General features: G+C 36.8%; 3 protein-coding genes across 4 annotated transcripts in view; 1 reads left to right on the forward strand and 2 right to left on the reverse strand.

Annotated features, from left to right (window-relative positions):
* The window catches only part of LOC128868574 (uncharacterized), a 33,032-nt gene extending 26,339 nt beyond the window's left edge, over positions 1-6,693 (reverse strand). Inside the window, exons 1-4 of the mRNA XM_054110829.1 lie at positions 6,154-6,693; positions 5,371-5,698; positions 5,090-5,311; positions 4,828-5,020 (exon numbers count right to left, since the gene is read on the reverse strand). Coding sequence (XP_053966804.1) covers positions 4,828-5,020; positions 5,090-5,311; positions 5,371-5,698; positions 6,154-6,517 — 1,107 coding nt within the window. The 5' untranslated portion in view covers positions 6,518-6,693. The remainder of the gene's footprint in view (positions 1-4,827; positions 5,021-5,089; positions 5,312-5,370; positions 5,699-6,153) is intronic.
* Positions 6,694-11,789: 5,096 nt separating this feature from the next.
* On the reverse strand, positions 11,790-16,656 carry LOC128866337 (lethal(2)neighbour of tid protein 2). Its single transcript, XM_054106969.1, has 2 exons — positions 16,310-16,656; positions 11,790-13,172 (listed from the first exon to the last, which is right to left on the reverse strand). Exons 1-2 carry the CDS (start codon positions 16,596-16,598, stop codon positions 11,884-11,886), a joined length of 1,578 nt encoding a protein of 525 aa, XP_053962944.1. The 5' UTR covers positions 16,599-16,656; the 3' UTR covers positions 11,790-11,883.
* Positions 13,363-15,154, forward strand: LOC128866339 (protein tumorous imaginal discs, mitochondrial). 2 transcript variants are annotated; one of them, XM_054106970.1, is made up of 2 exons: positions 13,363-14,852; positions 14,922-15,154. In XM_054106970.1, the coding sequence occupies exons 1-2, from the start codon at positions 13,477-13,479 to the stop codon at positions 14,986-14,988; spliced, it is 1,443 nt and encodes a 480-aa protein (XP_053962945.1). In that variant the 5' UTR covers positions 13,363-13,476; the 3' UTR covers positions 14,989-15,154. The 2 variants fall into 2 exon arrangements, with proteins under 2 accessions (XP_053962945.1, XP_053962946.1); XM_054106971.1 differs by having other exon boundaries at positions 13,366-14,852; positions 14,927-15,154.
* Positions 16,657-17,757: the final 1,101 nt, after the last annotated feature.

A 17,757-nucleotide genomic window follows, 5' to 3' on the forward strand; every position in this document is an offset into this window, starting at 1 on the left:
AAAAATCAACATTTTTTGCCCTACTCCCTCGAAAATGAAGAAAATCAAGTTATCATCGTCATTGGCGATCGGTGTACATCCCGGTGTACATAAGACAGTGTGATCTACTACATTTTCGAGAAGGCCAGGACTTATATCCGATCAGAAGGGAATGGACTTATATCCGATCAGAAAGGAATGGACTTATATCCGTTCAATTCCCCAAAAATTTATTCGGAATATTTTATTCTGCTACAATAAAAGTAAGTGGTGTATAACCATGCCTAACATTATCCTACGACAGTTGCATCTTTTTCACAAACGAAGTGATCTACAGTTTTATGCCGCCTCCGAACAACAGATGGTTTTTTATGAGGAGCCTTTTCATGGCGTTTATACACTCGGAGGTTTGCCATTGCCTGCCGAGGGGCGACCGCTATTAGAAAAAACGATTTCTATCATATTCTATCAAGCTTGTACACTACCCAATGCTAGTCACGCACCAAACCCTTCGGCTACGGCGGCCGAAGACTTTATTATTAAACGAAGTCACTTAAAATTTCTCTGGAATATTTCTTGTGGAGCTATTTTAAAATGATTGGTCTACGCGAACTATGCATAAATATTACAGACTTTCAAGCCAACATCCAGCGCACCATTCATGATATACGACCTCAAATCAGTTACTACGGTATTGAGTTTTCTTTCAAATAAGCAAGTGATAGATTTTTAAGTTTTATCTTCAAAAACTGCCCAATTGCCTAGCAATTGCATTGAAATTTGCTCGGTAGTGAATCGCATAACCTGTCCGATTAATTAGTGCACATCTCATTTTATTTAAAACGTTGGCTAGTGCCTTAAGTTTACTGAGTTTTCCTATTGTGATTTTATGGATCTATCGTAACCGCTTTTTTGTTTTGTTTATTTATTTTTATTATTTATATTAGGTAAATTTATTATAACACTCAATTAAATAATGCGCCCGCGTAACCGAATAATTCATTTAAATAATATTTAAATAATAATTTAAATAATAACTATTCATATTCATATGAAAACAATTAAATTTTCTGTCTACTTATAGTTAATTAAACTAGAAAGGCATATCAAGATAGAAGTTAACAGGGTTTGTGAAATCGCGTGAGCCCATTAAATGAATTCATTTGCAAATATTAAATAGTTTTCTTTGTAAAAACGGCTAAGTTCAGTTTGACCACTTTTACCAAGGGAGTATTTAGAACATGTTGACGGGGGGGAAAAATTCTAATTTTTTATGCTTAAAAACTTCTTTTGAGGCTAAAAACCGTCAATATGTTAAACTATTTGCATTTACTTTTGAAGAATTGCTGAGTAGGAACTGTCAATATTTAAATAGATTTTCAATTTATTTTGGACAGTAGCATTAAAATTGTTGAGGCATGCGGTTTCAAATTTTCCGTTCCTTAAATTTTTGTATTTATATATTTAATTTAAAACTAATATGAAAGTCCACAAAATGAATTTTAGTTTCTGGGAAGTTTTTTATTCGTATTTAATTTTTGGCTCAGTACATCCCAAGGATAAAAAACAAGTTAGTGTAAACAAAGGATTAGTTTACTGTAATATTTGTTTGGGGAAAAAGAAATACATTATTTTCTCTGTAGATGGCTGTAGTGATCGATATCTCGTAAAGTTGTCAAGGTGATATTTCACACTAAAAAAATTCATTTGTTCCATTCAGTTGTGAGTTACAGGGTATTAACAATGGAAGTCAACAAAGAGAAAGTTCGGTAGATTTTACAGTTTTTCTTTGCTAAAGGCGAAAATGCATGCCAAGCTGCTGAAATTGCGGTGCCGAGACTGTAACAGCTAATGACGAGCAATCTTGGTTTCGTCGATTCCATTCAGGCATTTTTGATGTTAAAGAAAATGTGGCTAATGTCGAAAATGTCGATCAAATCACAGAAATAATCGAAGTGCTTGCCGGCAGCACTTGGGGCAAAGACAAAGAAATGTTGCTATCGATATTTAAGGCAATTTGCCGGCCGGTTCTAAACTACGCTGCGCCTGTCTGGTCGCCTGGAACTAGTGACACGTAGTGGATAAAGCTCCAGGCTTGCCAAAACACTGCTATTCGCCTCCGATGTGCCCTCTTCAACACCTTCACAACGAGGCACAGATGCTCCCGGTAAAGGAGCACAATAAACTACTCAGCCCACAGTTTCTGCTTAGGCGCTACCGTAGGCTTCTCCCTTCCAAACACTTGCTTGAGGCAGAGCCGCCACCCAGGCACGTTAGGAGACGTCTCATTTACACCGACGAGATCTAGAATAAAACGAACAGACATCTACTGGACCAGACAGTGTTTAGACAGACAATAAACGACATTCATCGGGAGACCATCACCACCTTCTTAAGCTCCCGACCACCGAATGCCGTAATCGGAATCCAACCATCACCTACAGCAGATGAAGAGCTCTAGCTTCCCCGTGACCCTTGGCACAATTCTTTTTGGATATTGTAGCAGGTTAAACTCCTACATATCCAGAATTGACACCGGCATACTAAATATATGTCCTGCATGTGAAGGCACGCCGCGCGACACTAACCACCCTTAAACCCTCTCATCCAACACCCCTCTCCTTCTGGACCTAACCTCCTGAGCCTACCTTAAGATGAGTTAGACGAAGGCGACCGGTAATAAAACTACATTAAAAGGGCTTAGTATTGCTGTTACAACAACAATAAGCTTAAAATCCACCATATAATAGTTTTAACTCATTTACACAAAAAATGTTACGCAAAAATAATGGATTTCTTCTTCCCCAAACTAATATGTAACTTTAAATTCGAATTATACGTCACATTCTATAAAAGAAACATTTTATATGAATCCAATGCATTTTTTACACTTTTACAGAATAATCAAGTCGCCTTGATTTCTTAGCGAATTAACAAAAATATGGTTGGCGAATACAGGAATGCCTCTACGCGTATGGATTAAGGGAAGAGTGTTAATCTTCCCTTAGTCATACGAGTCTGCAACCAGGTTTTAAATCGGTTTAAGAAAAGCTGCGTTCAGCAGATGCCGTTGGCTGGAAATGTAGGGTGCAGTTGAAGAAGTTCACAGCTCAAGATGTTTGTTGTTTTTTTCGGCATTGTATTTAGTTACTTCGTTTAGTTTTAGAACAATTCAGTTATTTAGTAAAATTAGTATTAGTATTTACTAACGTTTAAGATCGCCCCTTTTCTCTCTCGTTGGATCCGCCAATGGCTTTTACAAAACTAAGCGCTTAGTTTCGCGCGTGTGTTTGTGTACTTTCTTGACATGTGCCAACAAGTAATGCGCTTTATAATTTGCAGTTAACAATTGTGTTATACTCGCGGCTCGTAAAATGTTTCTAAAGAATATTCACTACTGCCCTAGCAACGGGTTACAACTTTTTATGCATCTATAGTGAATCGGAATAAATAAATAAAAATAAATAAATAATTGGCGCGTACACTTTTGTAGGCTGTTTAGCCGAGCTCCTCCTCCTATTTGTGGCGTGCTTTTTGATGTTGTTCCCCAAGTGGAGGGACCTACAGTTTAAAGCCAACTCCGAGTGGCAAATGGCTTTTTTATGAAGAGCTTTTCCATTGCAGAAATACACTCGGAGGTTTGTAATTGCCTGCCGGGGGTAGCCGCTATTAGAAAACACTTTTTCTATCATTTTTGTTGTTTCACGCACGGAGTCTCGAACCTGTGCACTTTCAAATAGTAATCACGCACCAAGCCATTCGGAATAAAGTTGTTGTAAAAACAAGAAATAGGTTTAGCAAGCAAAGGTTTAGGGTTTCTATTTCATTTTGTTGTTGTAAAACCGGAAAATTCTACAAAAACTGGTGCATTTTGAGAAAAGTTTACTATCAAATCGAATATACGGTTGGTTGGTTGGTCGGTTATGATTGATTGATTTCAGAAATCATTGTTTAAGTGGAGAAATTCCAAAAACTTATCATTACAGCATTAACTTAAGGTAGCTTAACATAACTGTATACAAAGAGTCGAAATACTCGTTTATTGTATTTCTATTCTATTGCTTATACTTATATATTTCACAAGTGCTCCATTATTAAACGCGAATCGTTAAAAATTAATGAAGTCGTGTTAATACAGCACAGGTTTTTCCGCACACTTGCGCTTTTACAATTGTATGTTAAGTTAAAACGTACAGGCCACGTTTTCGAATTTATTTTCCCCAACATCGCTTATCTCTTTCGTTGCGTTTACTCGTTTCCAATTCATTGAAAAATTCATAATAATTGCAAGTGTAGTTTCATCAGTAATAATACCGGTAGGATTTCACACGAATACGTGTACATACATATAAACTGGATATGGATATGAGGTTTGTTGCATTGCCATTATATCACTTAAAAATCTATTTACTTCGTAAACTAGTTACAAAATAATTGCCATATGTTTCATATTCTTTATATGTTGTAGTATCGGGGTTATAGCATTTAGTAGCATTTGATTATTGGGATGAGATACAGTTTAATACGCCATCATTGCCCGTCGCGATAACAACCTGCTTTAAACCGTGCGCTACCTACTATATATTTATCTACCATGAAATACAAGATCTACTTTAGTTTCAATACGATTCGGATGGTGCAATAGACGTATGTCCTATAGAGCTAGATCTTGTAGACTGCCCAGCATAAGGAAACAGACCACTCATATTTTCATCTACCATTTCTACGACACGCAACTAACACCAGGCACTCTTTGGTCTCAACCAAATGAAGCCGCGTATTTCCCCCGCGTGTAGAATGGAGAAGTTAGATAAGAAAGGCGAATAAAGAGACTGAAAACTCACTTACCTTCATCTTTTCGTATAACTCGGGGTTTTCATAGCGATCTATATTGGATATGGGAAACTCGTTGGGATCACAAATCGTTCGCTTATTTTTGCAAGCTTCAACCCATAAAATTGAAACAACTGGTATATTCCAGTTCTTCGCTTTTTTGTATGTGGACAATAGACCGTCTTTAAATATCACATGTGTTGTACCTCTGGAATAGCGTAAATAGTCAGTTTATACGTATGAATATATTTTAAAATATTTAATAAATCTTCAATACCGTAATAATTTGTCATTTACGCGTGCACCTAGTTGTGAAATCACTTTCTTCACACCTTCAGAACGATTATCTTCACCGGTGCGTACTTCCACATATACAACAATGTCGCGCATGAGTTCCTCTATAGAAAGCGGTGGAGGTGGTTGACGCTCTGCCACACTAATAATATTTTGTTCTTCGTAGGGTACATCAAAATTGGTGTAAGTAGATTTTGTTGGATTTCTAGTTTTTCAAAACGAAATGAATTATAATCACGGAATGCTAATTCGGAAAATACTTACTTTAACGCCCTGATCGCTCGCACACGTGCGTTGGCAGACGGACTATTCAGATCACGTTGTATGCGCGCCATTTGTGGATGCTGGTTAGAGGTTGCAGTTGCAGCAGTCTCCTCGGCAAGACTTCCTTCGTTGTTATTACAGTTGGCTTGATATTTTATATTTCTTTCAGTGTTGGGGTTGATAGCGGTTCCAGAAGTAATAGCTACAGGGTTATTTTGGGTGACATCAAATACAACTTCATCTAAAGTTACTGGTGGCGTTTGGGAAATGAAGAGATTTTGCTGTGAACGCGTAGTATCGGCGCTGCCCACATAGTCTCTCAATTCACCTGTTTGCCGTTATGAGATTATGCGTTATGCGCGCGCATGTTGAAAACAAGCCACAGAAATAAAACAAAAGGCGATTTTTAAAATACTATTTATCACAAACACTTAAAGGTAATTTTAATGAGATCAAAAAAAATTCAGGAACTAAACTATTTTTTTTACAATTGCTTTTGTCTTTTCTGTTATCATTTGCGCTGTCAGAAAATGACAGCGCGATATTTTCGCAGTGTTACCAATTAAGCGCCTCTGATCCGCGATAACCAAAGAACAAACTAACCACATTCACCGCCTCACTCACCATTTATAATAAATAATTTAGTACACATGAAATTTGGATTTAGCTACTTTTTGTGATGTTTTTTGTTCAAGAAATAAAGGTAATTTTGAGAGCACTTATTTTCGAATGTACTGAAATTAAATCCATGGCATATTCATATGTGAAATATTATCAACTTACACAAGTTACTTGTTTTCACAGGCCATGTTTGATTCTCATCAGTTGCTCCATGTGCAACATCGTTGAAATTTTCTACAGAGCCTTGGGATGAACTGCTTAGTCCACTGTCCTCGTTCGGTGGTACCAAAGGTTGGTCAGGTCGGCTTGCAAAAATTTTCAATAATTGTTCATCCCGAATACTTAATCGACGCTTGTTTCGCTGAGGCGACATTACCTCCACCGAGGACTGCTTTAGTTGGCTTTCTTGTAAAGGCTTCTTTTTTACAATAACATTCTTCAGCAGGATATTTTTTCGCGATCTATCAAGTGCAGTTGTATATGTTAGTGTTTGCCATGTTGGCGCTCTGGTTACAAATTTGTCCATGATAAATAAACTATACGCCCACAGGCGCTAGTCACGGCGTATTTCGGTGTTTTTTAATACAATATATGATTTATGGCAGCCAGCTTAGAATTTTACAAATTAATTGGATTTTGAATGCACCAGTAATATTCGCTTGACAAATTTAAAAACTGACAAACGCCTTAAATGGAATGTGGACTTTAGGTTATCAATCGTTTACGCGGAAGTGTTTAGAAAGGTACTTCAAATATACAAATCCACAGCGTTGCATTTGGTGTTAAAAATAACTTTTACGCAAAATTAAATCGAAAAAGTTTTCCGTTGAAGGTTTGTGTATAATTAGCGAAAAGAGTTTTATTTATGTAAGTCGAAAAATACTGAGAAATTTTCAAGTTAACGTCCCTTGTACGTGTGGAGGCAAACCATATTTTTGGCTTAGATAGTATCTCATTCGCTCGGTATCGCCGCAATTGCTAGTCTGTTGGCGAAGTTTCTTGTTTTGCTACATTATTATTAAGTTTGTGAAAATTTTAAAAACTCATAATTGAATAGTTGAAATTGTTATTGTAGGGCGGCCGCCGTAGCCAAATGGTTTGAGCGTGACTACCATTTGGAAGCGTACGAGATCAAATCTTCGGGCATGAAACATCAAATGATAGAAAGTTTTTTCTAACATGGGTCGCACTTCGGCGGGCAATAGCAAACCTCCGCGTGTATTTTTGCCATGAGAAAGCTACTCATAAAAAAAATCTCGTTCGGAATCGGCTTAAAACTGTGGGTCCCTCCATTTGATGAAAAATATCAGGACTCACACCACTAATATGAGGGGGAGCGCGAGCAAACATCTAATAAAGAGTGTAAGCTTGAATTATAAACTTATATCAAGGCGAATTTATTATAGGTGACAGCAACCACATCTAAATAAAACCCTACATGTATTTGTTGTTGCCTTTGGTACAAGCATCAAGTCAAAATACAATACAATACGAATGTAAACATACCAATATATACAAACAAAGCATATCATTTTGACGTAAGCCATACCTACGGCGAAAAATTCAGCTGGGTGAATGCTGTCACCTATAATATAATAAATCCACCTTGACTTATATATTATATTATATAATAAACGAGAGAGAGATTTGCACTTCGGCCTTAAGTAGGCTACACAAGACGAACATACTTGCTCTCCGCCGCAACTATCTCCATTTGTGTTGATGCTCGGCGGAAAAAATGATCTTGAACTAGAAATTAATAGTGCAGTTAATTGAAAGCTTAAACAACGATTTATAATTATGGCAAATTAAAAATTCAGAAAATAAAAAAAGTCGAAAAAACCAGCATGGGATAGGATTAAATGGATTTAGTGCAGAAATAATTGCTAAACGTGTTTCTATTACTATTAAGCCAAGAAACTTGGGTGAAATATTTGTCAAGAACTTCAAGCTTTTTCATAAGGCCTCTTTATTTCGTCAAGCGTTAGCAATAGAATAGAATAGATGAAGCAACTGGTATAAATAAACATATATTGCCAACGCGGGAATAGAGCTGCCCTTAATGATCGTAACGTAGAGCGCTATACCGCTATAGCGTCTAATGAGCTATAGCCATACTGGCTAGCGGCGAATTTTATTCGATAAGTTGTTGCTTTTGCATACAATTTGTTCGTTAAGTTAATCAAGCATAAAGAAAGCGAGCGGGGAAATGGCGAATAGAAGCAGCCATGACAAATCTACTAAAGGTGGTGTTGGTAAATCAGCCGATTTGTTTTTTTTTCTTTCGCCGTGTCCATGTGGCTGTTAGCTTAGAATGAAACAAGGCGAATTCATTATTTGTTTTCTAGTTTCCCCAATACTTTGTTATGGCAATCAAACGTACAGAACATTGTTATTGGTCTAGTGCCACCAGCTTTAATGAATGCGCCTTGGAAGAAGCCTATAATATCTTTCTTCCATACTTTTCTTGTGCTCTCTTTCGATTTTTTTTTTTAAACAGACATAAATAACAAACATTGTAATCGTATCATCCGCGCTTTTGCTATTCACTTTTACGCTACCAGCGGAAAATTACATATGAGCTGCTCGCCGTCTGTGGCATACGACAGCGAGCATGTTCGTGATAATCGTGTGAATATCGAGGGCTGTTTGGAATTTTTTCTGAAGTAATACAATACAAATTAAGAAATGTTGGGTAAAAGAGCAGCTTTTTGACGAAGCTGAAGCGAAAACGGACCGAATATTGCCTAACCAAAGTTCGGCCGTTCTCTATTGTTCGTTCTTGACGTTTTCACGGGAAAGTTTGGCAAAGTCCTTTACACTTTTTTACCAATACATTCGCAAATGCCTTCGTCACTGTCTTTGATTTTTCAAAAAGAAAAAAAAAAAAAACAAAGTGCGTGTAGCGTAGTACACATAACAGAAGTGAAACTTTCGAGGCAGACAAAGAAAGAGGGAGAGACCCGAGAGAGAATGAGAGAGAGAGAGAGAGAGAGAAAGAATATATATCTAAATAAATTCACAACATTTGCAGAGAATACAAATACACAAAATTTACAAAAAACGGTCGACCGGTGTAGGTAAACGCCTCACACAAACCGTGGCAACAACGCGCACTACTTCGAGCGTTTATCACCCGCACAAACGCAGTGATTCCAGGACCGCAGCAACGGCACAAATTACCGCAAGGCAATACCAATAAATCTGACGCCGGAATGGATAGCACTTTATAGTACGCACAAGAACTAGCCAGGAAAAGGAAATAGGCGCCACCAAAAAAAGTCTCAAACAGTAGACACCAAGGAAATATAACGCCAAAAAGTAGGCACCAAAAATATATTTCCTACAAGTAGGCAGTGTTATTTCTCACTAGAAATTAGCAACCACAAGGAAAAACTCCAGGAAAAATAGCGTAAAGTGTATCTAATATATATATAAGGTATCTCCTTTTCCTCTACGCTATATCTTTTTTCTCTCTTGCGGAACGAAAATGCCCAAAACGTTCATGGCCTTGAAATTTTACTCTCCATTCTCGCTTGTCCATCGACGCCTAAGAAGTTTCACTTAACACGTTCACGCCGGCGCTGTTATTCATGGTCTTCGCCCACAGACGGCAATGTTTACATTTTTTCGCTCTATCGGGAGCGATTGCATGTAAACATTGCCGTCTGTGGGCGAAGTAGTCCTTTTCGTAAGGGTAGTCGTTTATGGCATCTCATCTCATAGGTACCGTCTTGTGCGGGCCACCGGTGGCATGCGCCGGCGTGAACGTGTTAAAAAAACAAAAAAAAAAAATATGTCAAAGAATTTCGCCGATGTTTCGTTGTAATTTGCGAAAGAAAGAAAAACTTAATTAAACAAGAGAATGCAATTCGGTGAATCTATTTTAATTTTAAGATGTTGGTAAGTAATATTAAAATATTATTATAATCTACGCTTTATTCAAATGTAAATACGAAAAAATCGGAGTCCGAGCAAGTAATTTGTACGAAAGGACGCTAACGGCGGTTGCTTAAAAGTACATGAATTATATTTATAAATTTCTGGACGCATAGGATATTTAATCAAGTTTTTTCAATTGCCTTCAGAGCATAGTCTGTAAACCCAAGATAAGAGAGCCGATTTAGATTAGATTGGATTCCCTGTGAGGTTTGAATTCGATCGACTTCATGGCCTTTTGTACCTTCTACTCATCACAGTACGTAATCCAGATCCACTTCCCTTATTAAACTCAGGAATTTTGCGTTACTTGTAGGCTTATACAATCACTGTATCTGCAAATAAAATGAGCTATAAAATATTAAAATATCGAAATGCGTAAAAAATTTCAGTAAACATTCATATGTAACGCACGCACATGACGACGCTTGGATCTGTTGACCGGAGAGTGCAATATAAATTGCCGGCTTTAATATCTCGACCATCTCTTTGGTCGACACCGGAGGTGAAGTTGGAGGTCTTCAGGTGCTCTACCCATTTAGTCCGTTTACCTTGGATTACCTGTTGCCGAATCTCCACATTAAGATTCTTTATCCGAGAATACCCGTCATCGACCTAAGGAAGGTGGTCATGCTCATTTCTTACATCGGCTGATTCCGTTGGGAGATTAGGACCCACCTGCGCATTATGCGAAGCAGAAGCCGTGGAGTATAAGTGCACCTGATAGCGAGTGCAACATGTGGCTTGTTGTATATGTATTGCTGCTACAACAACAACAGCAACATGTGACCACAAACCATGTTGACCACAACCTGTGGGTCTTTATGCCTGAGCAGGTTTTAGATGGTTAACTTTTTTTTTTTAATTTCTCAAGTTTTATAAATTTCGTAGAGTTTGAAACTTTAATTAATGAGACTTTTGCTACACATACTATACTATAGTATAGCATTGAACTATTTTTTTATAAAAAATTTCACTTGAAAAATATTGCGAACATTGTATAAATTTGAGTTATGACTTTCAAAAAAATCGATTTTTTTATTGCATTTTTGTAATGTACATATATTCAAAAGTATACGCACGAAATTTGAAGTAGATCTAAGCAATACTTTCGGAGTTATACCTAAATATGTAGAGATGCCTCGGCACGTTTTAAGGCACGTTCAACCGGTATTGAAACTTTAATCGTGTTTTTTTCAAAACGGCATTTTTCAAGTCGGTGTACACGATATCTCGAAAACGGCTTGTTTGATCGGTCAACCGTTTTAACTCAATCTTTAAAGATACATTTTCTAGTAATTAATCGTTCCTTTTGTAAATCTGATACTTATTTTCCATTTTATAATCAATTTACGGCCAAATTTTAACGTAAAAATCGAAATCATTTCTTTTAAAAGCTGCCATTTTGTGAAAATTCACTATTTTGATTAGCCGAACGATTAATTACTAGATAATCTAATATATTAACAAAATTTGTTTGGTTTTTTGATTTCAGATAATCCAATCCTGAGTTACGATGTACACCGTAAATCGTCTTTTTTTAAAGGAGGTTCCAGAAATCGCCTGCAGCACGCTCTATAATCAACATTTTCATAAATAAAAAATTTTGTTACGTTCTTGAAGGATGCTTTTATAACCGCCAAAAATTTTCAAATTAAAATATTCTGAAGTTTCTTCAGGATAAATCCTTGACAACCCGTCTTTTATTTGTTTCATAACTGCGTATAACCCCTTAAAGTAAGATAATTATGCGAGCACAAATGTATTAATTAATGATAATTCATTTTATTTTTAAGATGTTTCTAAATGCATTCAAAAACTCATAAGCGAATACTAAACCATGAAATTAAAAAAATGTCATTTTAAAATGTTTTAAGTTCACTATTCAAGTTTTATTTATTTACACACATTATTTAGTGTTGGAAGCTTGAACACCCTCACATAATTTGGTTTTTATTTTAGCTTAGCCTTAATAGTTCCATTCCCCTCTTGGTCTTGCATCGATCTTATTGCGGCACTTTGTACTGTTGTTTTGAATAAATTTTTACCTACACCAAATAACAACACGAAATGGCACACATGGAGTAGTCCACTGGAGATATCCGTACTTGGGTATGTATTCCAGCACAGTTCAATTAAACCAAGCAATAGAAATCGTATACCTAAACTATAATCTGTGGACCATGTGAGGTAAGGCAATGAATGAAAGTACCAAACGTAGAATTGATAGTGCAAAGAACGTGCGCACACCAACCCAATGAAATTGCACAAGAAGAATGGTAAGATTGCAAGCTGCGTACACCTTTCAAAGTGTATAGAAACCTTATGCTCATTCTCTAAAATTAGATCTTGGTTTTGGGGTGGCTTTTTTAGTCCAGTTGTTTTTTGTAGTCCCTTCTCAAATGAGTTTAAGAAAGCCTGTTGGTCAGGTGTTAATTCCTCTTCTTTCTCGAGCGGCTTTGGTTCTTTGATTTTATTGTGCTTTTTTGCTCCTTTACTATGAATTCCCTTTATTTCCAGATTTTTGCGTTGGATTTGTGGCTGCAACTGATCTTGTAGTGCTCGTAGGCGTACATAGTTCTTAAAAAATGTGTACACCGGCTTAGCAAATAATGCTAGAAGTAATAGATGGGCTACCAGTAGAGAAGTGTGAAAAATTTTATCTTCAAACAAATCGCGCGACAGGAACCTGTAGTTAACGGTCCATTTGTGTTCAAATATACGTCCAAAATTGAAACTGCCTTTTATGTATTGCATAGGATATGTAATCAAAAAAGGAGCTCCCAAAAGTATCTGTAAACAGCCGCAAACTGCTAACTGTAGGAAGGTTTTAAAGTAACCCAAATTTGCCAAGTAAAATAGTAGCAATGCAGGTGCAAATAGTAAAATATTCATTTTTACGCCTACGGCCAGACTAAAGAACGTACTACCAAGAGTCCAATGTCGATCCAAGAATAAGTTAAGGGCAGCGTATAAGAATAATATGGCTATGGGATCATTGAAAAGCCGCAGAACGTAAATAGAATGTATGCGATATGAGGTAAAGGCACTTATCACCAGCACATATGGTGGGACCTTGCGGCTTTTAGTGTAGAGGCGGAGCACAAGCCACATTTGTACCAGGTATATGCACACAAATATATATTGTGCTAGGCGTATATTTTGCCCATGTGATGTTATATAGTAAAGTCCCGTATATATATATACAAATGCTGCAGGATATACTAACGGTCCGGTATCACCTACAAAAAAACAAAAAAATTTTTTTGTTAGAATTTTAAGTCAAAAACTTAAATATGTACATTCAAAATTTTCGTAAATTGTTAATGGTTTGGTTTCCTTAAAATAAATTTGAAATAACTTAAAAATTAGTACATATATAAATTAATATAAGAAAATTTAAATCGACTTTATCGGTGTCACTCTATGTCAAGCATTTCAATTTACACAGTCATTGTGAACGGGTAAACATCTGTGAATTGCTAATGAAAGTGGAAGAAGCAACCTTTCTATGTGAAGCATGGTCGTTGCTGTTACCGCATAGGAATGTCCCTATCCGAAGGAGTTATCGTAAAAATGATTTCGTCAGCCAAGTCAATAAATCTGCGTGCAGTTCGCCAGTTATCAAATCGTGCTATTAATTGCTATTCGGCAGAAAATTTGGCATTGCAGTCAAAATCACAAAGACGTTTCTTCGCCGGGTGGAATGGACGTGATAAAACATTGCCAAAGTTGCTGTTGACAGCAACACCCGCACAGCAGCAGCGGTTTGAAATACATCTTTCAAATATTTTGGACGCCAAGGATTATTACCAGATATTAGGTGTAGCTAAGAACGCCAATTCGAAAGACATCAAAAAGGCGTACTATCAGTTGGCTAAGAAATACCATCCTGACACAAACAAAAGCGATCCAGATGCGGGCAAAAAATTTCAAGAAGTTTCTGAAGCATACGAAGTTCTTAGCGATGACACTAAGAGGCGCGAATATGACACATATGGTCAGACTTCTGAGAATATGGGACGAGCTGGAGGCTTTGGGGGACAGGGCCCACAGGGATTCTCGCAAAATTGGCAATTCCGTTCTACAATAGACCCCGAGGAGTTGTTTCGCAAAATATTTGGAGATGCTAACTTTCGAAGCAATAGTTTTGATGAGTTTGCTGACTCAAAATTTGGTTTTGGTGCTGCTCAAGAAATTGTGATGGATTTGACCTTTGCCCAAGCGGCACGAGGCGTTAACAAGGATGTTAACGTAAATGTTGTTGATACTTGTGGAAAATGCAGTGGATCAAAGTGCGAACCTGGTACCAAGCCCGGACGCTGCCAGTATTGTAACGGCACAGGCATGGAAACTATTTCGACTGGTCCTTTCGTTATGCGTTCAACTTGCCGTTATTGCCAAGGCACACGTCAATACATAAAATATCCGTGTGCTGAATGTGAAGGCAAAGGTCAAACGGTGCAGCGCAAGAAGGTCACCGTCCCTGTGCCGGCAGGTATCGAGAATGGTCAAACAGTACGAATGCAGGTTGGACGTAAAGAACTTTTCGTAACCTTCCGTGTTGAGCCCAGTAAGTATTTTAAACGAGAAGGCGCTGATGTACACACCGAGGCAGCGATTTCGCTTTCTCAGGCGGTATTTGGCGGTACTATACGCGTGCAAGGCGTATACGAAGATCAGTGGATTAATATACCTCCGGGTACACCTTCGCACCATAAAGTTTACCTACGTGGGAAGGGTCTAAAACGTGTAAATGCGCATGGACATGGCGATCATTATATTAATATAAAAATTGAAGTACCTAAAAATCTTACACAAGAACAAAAAGCATTGTTGGAAGCTTATGCAGAATTGGAAACAGACACACCGGGACAAATCAATGGTATTACGAGAAAAAAAGATAATACCAAGAAAGCTACGTAATTACACTTAAAACAACTATTCTTTACATACTGTAGTAGTTATTTAACAAACGTTTTTTGTTACAGAACAGCGGACACCCCGAACACGTTCCTATCGAAAATTAAATCGCTCTTTAATAGACAGTCCAGTTAATATTAAGGGATATGAGTGTGTGTATGGGTAGGACTTAGTGATCACTCCGTTATTTCACGAACGATTTGATCGACCAAACAATTGATTGCTTTATTGTTTTAGTTAGTTTAATAGACGATGATATCAAAATAAAATAAACTACTATTATATTAGCTGTAACTACGAATGATATTGTATTTTTTACTATGATTTGATGAAAGAAATATTAAATGAAATATGAGTTCAGACACAACAACCATTACATCACAGCATGATATTCCTATATGTGCTACTGGAACGAGTTGGGTATATAATTGGCTAATGACTGCTGCACCCGCTGCATCTCCATAAGCAATAATAATTTTACATTTTCTGAGAAATTCTCATTTGAGATATACAGTACAATCGTGATAGTCCGACACATACGGGACCGACTCGTTGTCGGATTATCAAATATTCCGGACTACCGAAGGTTCCATTTAATCAATGTTAATTCGAAATTTATGATCAAAATGCATAACGCAAAAATCATCTTTTTATTAATATCTCTTTTAATGGGGGAACAAAAACGTAACTGCTAAACTTAAAGAAAATAATTATACGCGAAATTTTTAGTTTTTTAATACATATGCAGTTAATATAAAACATGAACGTAACTATAAACATTATTGTAAATACATATGTAAAAATCAGCTTACGTTGAAACACAAAATATGAATTACGAAAGCGAAATGAGCTACTTAACATATGTAATCGAGAATACTTTTTTGTTTTTTTCTTTTATAAGACTCGGCAATCACTTTTTCTTGGACCTTCTTAAGCTGGAGTACAGTTTCCATATCAACACCACGTTCTTGTGACCAGCGTAGCAGTGTCGTAGCAGCCAAAGTGGCCTCGTCACGTTATGAAGTTGTCGGATTACCGAACGTGTCGGATTAAGAAATGTCGGACTATCACGATTGTACTGTAATTATATATTTTAAAGGGGGAAAAAACAGAAAAGAAGTTCGTTGCAGAACAGATTAATGGAATTTCCTCTAGGCAGCTTTTTGGATGAAGTAAACGTGTCAGATTGGATACATATTTGTTTGACATGATTTATATAATATATGATATTCGAAATTAATATCAACATTCTTCAAGAGATCCACATAGACTTAGTCGTGCCATGAGCATATAAAATCTTGCGTTTTAGCGTGATTATTAGACCAACTATAACCTCATTTGGCTTATGCCGGCACCATAAATATACACTTTGGTTAAGGTCTCTTTGGATTAAAAATAGATTACGAGCACACAGCTGTCAAATCTCTATGAAGTGCTTTTAAAATGAAAAACTAACCTTTGAGTAGAGCATAATTTAAGGTTCCATTTAGAAATCCTTCGCATTGTTGCATGTAAGCGATCCAATCTATTTCTGTATAAGGTACACGCCATATCACCAAAACATTTAGTACCAGCTCCGCCAACAAAATGAATATCGTTACCACAGGTAATGCCGCGGGATCAAACACCAAACACTTTACATACTCGAATGTTACATACTTTTTAAGTAATTGCTTGATATTAGTTTGATTGTTTACGTATTTATTGCTGCCCGGTGGGTGGCTTCTAATTTTTGATGGCGGCATTTGCTCCAGCTCAGCAACCGCACGCAACTCTTTTTGTATTTGCTTTGTGGTTTTTGTCTGTGGCTCGTTTTGTTGTAGTAGTTTTGTACAATGTACTCATCTGTCAGTTTTCGCGTCAAAGGGGCGAGGGTGATCCATCAGTTTACGAATTTTATAGTCGATTAGTAAAATATTTGATATTTAATTCTACTGAAAGCAAAATAAAAAAAAAAAGATAAAAAAAACCGAAATTCGTAGAGTGCCACACGATGGAGAGAATATAGAATTTAACGCCTTCTGAAAAGCGCTACTTTATTTGTCGCGATTTTGACAGCCGGTGACGTCAGTACAGAATATAAACCAACTTTTCTTTAAAAATTAATTGTGAATATTGTGACTTTTAAAATTTGTGATTTTTAAATTAAACAGAATAACTAAAATTAGATACCGCGTGTGAAATTCTGAAAGCACGAATTATAGCAATGCAGTTTTCTTGTTATTTTTTGCCAATGACACCGTGGCAAGAAAGTGTATATAGAACTTTGTGTGTTGACAGCTTCCACTTGCGTTCGTTACTCTTCCACTTCTTTTTGTTTTTATTTTCGCTGTACTGGCGTCACGGCAAATGGCAAGGCGCGATCTCGTATTCTATCATTTTTGCATCTGTACGAAGTTAATTACTTAATGCCTTTATTGCAATGCTTTTATTGTTATTATTTCTATACACAAGTAACAGCTGGTTTTGTCAGTAAAATTGCTTAAAAAAAACAAAATATATGTAATTCGCCTTGAGATCTGAACAGCTGGTTTTGACAGTAAAATTGCTTAAAAAAAAAAAAAAAATATATGTAATTGTTGTTGTTGCTCAAACGCTATCGCTTTTAGTAGATTCCAGACATGTAAAAATGGGAATTTGGTACATTTGAGGGTGGAAAATAGTCGGGTACGATTTACTAATTTTCAGTACATTTGTATTCGATATTTTTTTACTCAAACCTCCGAGAGTATATTTATAACTTTCATTGTTAACTAATATAATAGTGGTCGCCTCTCGGCAAGCATTGGCAAACCTCCGAGTGTATTTCTGCCATGAAAAAGCTCCTCATAAAAGACCATTTGCCGTTCGGAGTCGGCTTAAAACTGTAGGCCCCCCATTTGTGGAACAACATCAAGACGCACC

Source organism: Anastrepha ludens, chromosome 6, assembly GCF_028408465.1.
Source record: "Anastrepha ludens isolate Willacy chromosome 6, idAnaLude1.1, whole genome shotgun sequence".
Taxonomy (NCBI): Eukaryota; Metazoa; Arthropoda; class Insecta; order Diptera; family Tephritidae; genus Anastrepha; species Anastrepha ludens.

Bases quoted from the DNA above. Each gene is read 5' to 3' on its own strand.
- LOC128866339 (XM_054106970.1), top strand. From the start codon at position 13,477: ATGTCCCTATCCGAAGGAGTTATCGTAAAAATGATTTCGTCAGCCAAG. The intron at 14,853-14,921 runs GTAATTACACTT...TTTTTGTTACAG, and splicing joins GATAATACCAAGAAAGCTAC to AACAGCGGACACCCCGAACA.
- LOC128866337 (XM_054106969.1), bottom strand. From the start codon at position 16,598: ATGCCGCCATCAAAAATTAGAAGCCACCCACCGGGCAGCAATAAATAC. The intron at 13,173-16,309 runs GTTAGTTTTTCA...GTTTTTTTGTAG, and splicing joins AAATTATGCTCTACTCAAAG to GTGATACCGGACCGTTAGTA.